This window comes from Euprymna scolopes, chromosome 8 (assembly GCF_053919585.1).
Source record: "Euprymna scolopes isolate OS-2025 chromosome 8, ASM5391958v1, whole genome shotgun sequence".
NCBI lineage: Eukaryota > Metazoa > Mollusca > Cephalopoda > Sepiida > Sepiolidae > Euprymna > Euprymna scolopes.
In genome coordinates this window covers 160950586-160956696 of record NC_136489.1, presented here as the reverse complement: position 1 = coordinate 160956696, position 6111 = coordinate 160950586, and the positions used below count along the sequence as shown (strand labels likewise).

The 6111-nt window shown below is 38.9% G+C and overlaps 1 protein-coding gene across 1 annotated transcript; it reads left to right on the top strand.

The window, feature by feature from the left end:
* Positions 1-574: 574 nt before the first annotated feature.
* LOC145283958 (uncharacterized) lies at positions 575-4364 on the top strand. Its single transcript, XM_080133056.1, has 2 exons — positions 575-1044; positions 1398-4364. The coding sequence occupies exons 1-2, from the start codon at positions 893-895 to the stop codon at positions 3916-3918; spliced, it is 2673 nt and encodes an 890-aa protein (XP_079989182.1). The 5' UTR covers positions 575-892; the 3' UTR covers positions 3919-4364.
* Positions 4365-6111: the final 1747 nt, after the last annotated feature.

Below are 6111 nucleotides of genomic sequence, written 5' to 3'. Positions count from 1 at the left end.
TTTTGTTCTCGGTTAGTGGAGGAGAAATCCTTCATGACTGAGACAATTTTTATTTTTGTTCCTTTCTTCACATTAAAAACGATCCTGGTGGGGAGGCAAAGTAAATCGGAACAATTCGTAAATGTATATTTTTTGTCTAAATAAAATACCTATAATTTCGAATGTAAGCGTATTTCTATATTTTCCCTTACACATGGCGACGGCTGATAGCATAGTGATAAGGGTTTTCGACGGCTACTAACGCAGTCGGGTTTCGAATCACAGTTTGGAGCACCTGTTCGTTTATAGCCATAGTGATACGGCGAAACAGCTATCTATGAATGAGCATATTTGTTTAATTCAAAGTTTAGAATAAGTTTTTTTTCAATTAGAAATAAGTTACTAAAAATACATTGTACAAACGGTATTTTATGTTTTACTTAATTCCATATATTGAAATGCTTTAGGAATACACCGTTTTTAAAAATCATAAAATTTTAATAATTTTAAATTTAAAGAACAAATAAAAATTAATACTAAACTGACACTAGGCGAAAAAAGAAGGAAAAAAAAAAAAGAAAAAACAATTGGAGTTATTTCCCTTAGAACAATAACGATGGAATATTTAACATTTTCACTGGCGATTCGGCTTAATGAAAAACCGTTAAAAGATAAGTGATAAGTGTATATAAGCATTAGTTTCTATTTTTTAATATGGAACTAATATTATGAAATAGAGAATTAAAGTTGAGAAGCATATTTAAAGCGATAATCCATTTTTTTTATTTGGATTTACCTGCTAGAGAAAGTTCGGTGTGTATGCGTGCGTCTTTGTATGTGTGTGCGTGTGAGTGTTTTTAAATATTATCAGCGCATGCGCATCGTCAAGTCTTAAGGGTTGTGTGCTCGGAAAATGGCGGACGGTAGACGGGTACAACACCAACCTATTTGTAAAGGCCAGAAATTACCTGTTTTTATCGAAGAGGCCATCGAGGATGTCCTCATTGTGTGCTTGGAGGCCGGAGCCAAAAAATACCGGGGAGTTTTAGTGGATTCTGATAAAAGGTAAGCTAGCATTTCTACTAATGTAGAGTCGAAATTAGGCAAAATGTTGTCAAAAAAAGCAACGACAGCTGACTTTTTTTGTAGTATTACTTGTTTGTCAGTCTTTCGATTGTGTTATGATATTCTGTTTAATGTTTATTTACATATTGTGCGTTTAAATAAGTATCGGTCGTTAAGCTTTCATGTAAAATTGAATTTTGTTTATAAATTGAAAATGCTAAAACCGAGCCGGTATTAAGTGAACGAACGGGAAGGCCCTCAAAGTTAGTGATTCTCTCGACTCTCTAATCAATGAGTGAACTTTAGTAATGGCTTCAGTTTTAATTGTGATTTTTATTTGTTTCTTGTTGCAGAAATCTGCCTCATGGTGTGTGCTTCCCGTTCAAAAATGACTCTAAAGACGACCTCTCTGATAACAAAAGTGATATTACAAGTGTCGACGGTGGAGTCAAAGGCGGGGAGAACATTCAGATATCGGCGGCGGCTCTTCGTCACACATATAATCAGGATTTTTCACAATTTGGCGAAAAGGTGGCTGCACTGACCAAACGGACATACACGAGACATTTTAAAGACAAGACTGTACGCAGTATACGCCTCCGACCACGTCAAACTTTGTGTTCTAAATGCAAATCGGCTTGCCACGACAATGCCGACCCATCAAGCTCTTCCATTTCAAAAGCCCCCTTTTCGTCTCTCAACAACTCCACATCTTCTTCTTCTTCATATTCTTCAGCTTCAAACTCTCTTCTGCCCCGAATTGCTCATCCAAACCCTCCCCCTCCACAGTTCTCATCACCAAACAACTTCCCCTTGACCACACGCAATAATCAGAACTCCAGGAACAATTCTCTGATGCACAACACACGCAGTAGATCACCACCGGTTACGCGAAATCGGCAGCAACAACAGCAACTTCAGCAGCAGGTACCCCAGTCTTCCTCTGTGGTCAGTCGTTACTGTCAGCCCCCTCCATCCCCAAAGACACCTCGTTACGACCACCCTCCCCCTTCCCCAAAAGCAACTAGATACAATCAACCGCCCCCTTCCCCAAAAGCAACTAGATACAATCAACCACCCCCTTCCCCAAAAGCAACTAGATACAATCAACCGCCCCCTTCCCCAAAAGCAACTAGATACAATCAACCGCCCCCTTCCCCAAAAGCAACTAGATACAATCAACCACCCCCTTCTCCAAAAGCATCTAGATATAATCAACCACCCCCTTCTCCAAAAACGGCAAGGTATAATCACCCACCTCCATCACCAAAACAACACACACATGGTGGTAACCAGCCACCACCTTCTCCAAGGGCTACGCGTTACAACCAGCCCCCACCCTCGCCCAGAGCAACCTATTACAATCAACCACCCCCTTCACCAAAGAGCCCTAGATATAATCACCCACCTCCTTCTCCAAAAGCATCTAGTTATAATCAACCACCGCCATCTCCAAAACCCCTTCGGTATAACCATCCACCACCATCTCCAAAACCAACACACTACAACCAACCTCCAATGTCCCCACGTAATTCACGCTATAGTTTACCACCCCCTTCATCACCCAAACCTCCCCGTTTCAACCAGCCTACACCTTCTCCGAAACCACCTCGTTTCAACCAGCCTCCACCTTCACCAAGACATCTGAGTTCCGCTATCACCCTTCCATTACCCCAACCCCAGGTGCAGCTTGAACCCTTAAAACTTGGAGAACATCCAGAAACTCGAAGTGAGTCTCGGAAAAGGAAATGTTCTGTGACAGAGGAGTATGTGCCTACAACTAATGACAATAAAACTAATATCAGTCTCAAGTCTGAAGGACTGACCGTTGTAAAATCTAGTCCAATAATAAAAATATCAGTTGGTGAGGGAACAGTGCTAAAAATTCCACCGCGCCTCCACTCGGAAGTGGTTGACACTGACCAATCATCAGATGAGAAACTTGAAAACAAGGATTACCCGACCCACAAGAGACTGAAAAAGGCTTTAAAGAAAGCAAAAGAAAAGCTGAAACGGGTAGATTCAGAAAATGGTGATAAAATTTCCTCAGGTCACCATCGCAAACACAAGCGCAAACACAAACATAAACATGCATGTGCTGACATAGATCGAAATTTACCTACATTGGCTGTGGAAAAGGCGAATAAGGAAGGAGAAAACGACTCTGAAATGGATGCTACTGATCCAGACTTGAATGATCACCAGCGACCTCGCTTGCTTTACACCTGGCGACGCAACAGTGGCCTATCACGGGTAGAATCGGAAACTTCAGGTAATAATACACTATCGGCAGGGGATTTAAAAAATGACGAGAAGTCTCCACAAAACCCACTGCTTGATAATTCTCTGGAGACAAAATCAGACTCGTCGGGAGAATCAACAGACGGCTTCAATTCAAACTCTGCCAATGGAGTCTCAGACTCCGACTCTGAATACGAAGAGGATTATGGGGGAAAAGAATTCTCCGGTAGCCGCTCTCCTGCAGCAGATTCTCTAAAGCCACTGATGATGAAAATTCAGACCAAGACGCTAACAAAAGTGGAAACCTCTGAAGGCCGCATCATTCATGTTGGGGACATTGTATGGGGCAAAATCCAAGGATTCCCTTGGTGGCCTGGTCGAGTGCTCTCTATCACGGTCAGTACACGTGACAATGGAGTTGTGATAGCACAGCTAGCTCATGTGTCGTGGTTCGGCTCATCCACCATGTCACATATGCAGTGTATCGATTTGTATCCATTTTTAGAAGACTTTAAGCTCCGCTATAATAAAAAGAAGCGGGGCCCGTACAAAGTGGCTATCAAGCAAGCCACAGTGGCTGCCAAGAGTTTCCTGGGCACTTCCAATATTAAAGTGGAAGATATTGAATTGTGACTACGAACTAATAATACAGACTTTGTCTCTGTCACCTACTTGGATGAATTTTGATCATCTGAATTAACTATTAAACTTTCTGTTGGTTTATCTTTCATTTCTTTTAGCCAATTCAACATGGTTACATTTTATCATACAAAATTAACCAATCTGTTATTTTATGGTTTCATAAAAAGGTACGTAAAAAAAAAAAAAAAAAAAAAAATCAGAAATAAATACAAGGAATTTTTTTTTCTTTATTCTAAGATAACTATGAACAGACTTCCTGCCATGGTATATAATGCCGATTTAATTCTTGCTGCCCTCAAAGGAATTGTAAGGGCCAAAGAAACCAAGGAGTGTAAGTTGTGCTATGCATTCTAGATGGAATTTGAAAGTTTGTGGATTGTAAAGAGTTTATATATTTAATTATTGAGTAAAATCCTTGGTCAAACCATTCACACACACATAGGTCTGTATTGTTTTTTTTCTTTCTTTCTTTCTTCTTCTTCACCCCACCCTCCTTCATTTCTCACAAACCAGCCGCTCTGTCACACTTTAGATGCCCTCATTTTCAGGTTGTGCCATTATCGGCTGGTGGTGCTGTTTTCTTCAGATTCCTGTGTTTTTTTTTACTTAAAACTCTCAGTGGAAAAAAAAAATTACATCTACACAAGGAGAAATTCGGAAACGTGCTTGCTTTTTTGTTTTTGTTTTTTTCCTTCTCAAACACAGCTACAAATGCAAATGCCCTAAGACCCTACACATTTTTATCGCCTATTTTTATTACCCAGTATTTTTTTTTTTTTTTTTTTTTCTACGTTAAGACTTACGCAGCATTTAACAACTGCTACACCTTGCCTACATCTGTCGTTTGGTGTATGTCTGATTTCACTGCTCATTTCTTTTCATGATGCCATCAAAATTCAAGACCAATCAACAGAGAGCGGTTTTTCTTAAAAACCAAACAGGGGCCAGATAGATATTCCATTTATTGTTCCTGCGGTTTACAGCTGGTCATTTACAGCTTAAGATTCTTTAATCGGCACACATGACAAAAGATACTACTATATTTATTGAATACTTATGAATTATAAGTCTATTCTAAACATAAAATTCCTATTACCGATTCATTTTATGAATATAAAAATATTGCAACAAAAATATTTATCACAAACAAATTTTGGTCAATGTACGCTGCTTGTCCAACTGAAGACCTACCTTTAGAATGTTGACTTTTAACACTGTATACAGGTAATCCAGCTTGCATATCACCTTTAAATTTATCGTCAACAAGTAGTTTTCGTTTTTGGTATTAACGCATCCAGTGTGCAATGTTATTTTCTATTATTTTGAATTGTCTGCCATGTTTGTTGATGAAAGGGAGTTGTTCCTGGAGCATGCTCAAACGCTGTTCAAGTTTTGCATAAGACAAGTGCATTACTTTTACTGAATACCTGCAATTGGAGAAAGTCTCCCTCAAGGAGAAGAATTCAACTAGCTTGCTCTTAAATTTTTTTTTTTTTTTCTTGAAGTAACATTTTTTTTTTTTTTCTTTCATTGAAAAATAAATATTTTTGTTATTGAAGAAGGAACTATCGTCCCCGAATTCTTTCCGTATTCAGAAAGTTTTGTTCTTTTTCTTTCCATTTGCACATGTGCACAACTTGCAGTTTCTCTTAGCTGCTAAAGCAAGAACAAAATGGCTGCCAATCAAAACTACTACAGGAAAACATGGGATAATGAATTATGTATCTTTCGAACTAGTTGTCGGCGATAAATTTAATGGCTATATTCATTTGTAATGGACCGGATTACCCCTATATACCGTTAAAAGGCAACAATTTAAAGGTAGGTCTTCGGTTGGACAAGCAGCGCACATTAACCAAAATTTTATATGTAAAAAATAAAATTGTTTCTGAAATTTTTTAGATGAGGATTGATAATTGTATTAGTCGGACTAGTGTTCTCATCTTTAGTGTTATTCTCACAACGTTTTAGTTGGTGTAACCCTCAGCCTTCTTCGGGTGTATCTTGTTGAACTCTGGAATATGCATAGAATTTTGAACGGAACCCTTTATTTACTCCACAGGGGTAGCATGCTCTCATTCCATCAGCCATAATCGAGTACAAGTCTTGAGTAATGTGCAATTGTATTCTTAGCATCGCCTACACTGAGGATTGAACCTTCAACTCCTTGAAGAGTGTCATTTA

Excerpts from the sequence above, each read along its gene's own strand:
- LOC145283958 (XM_080133056.1), top strand. The coding sequence starts at position 893 with ATGGCGGACGGTAGACGGGTACAACACCAACCTATTTGTAAAGGCCAG. Across the intron at positions 1,045-1,397 it reads TTAGTGGATTCTGATAAAAG|AAATCTGCCTCATGGTGTGT; the intron begins GTAAGCTAGCAT and ends TTCTTGTTGCAG.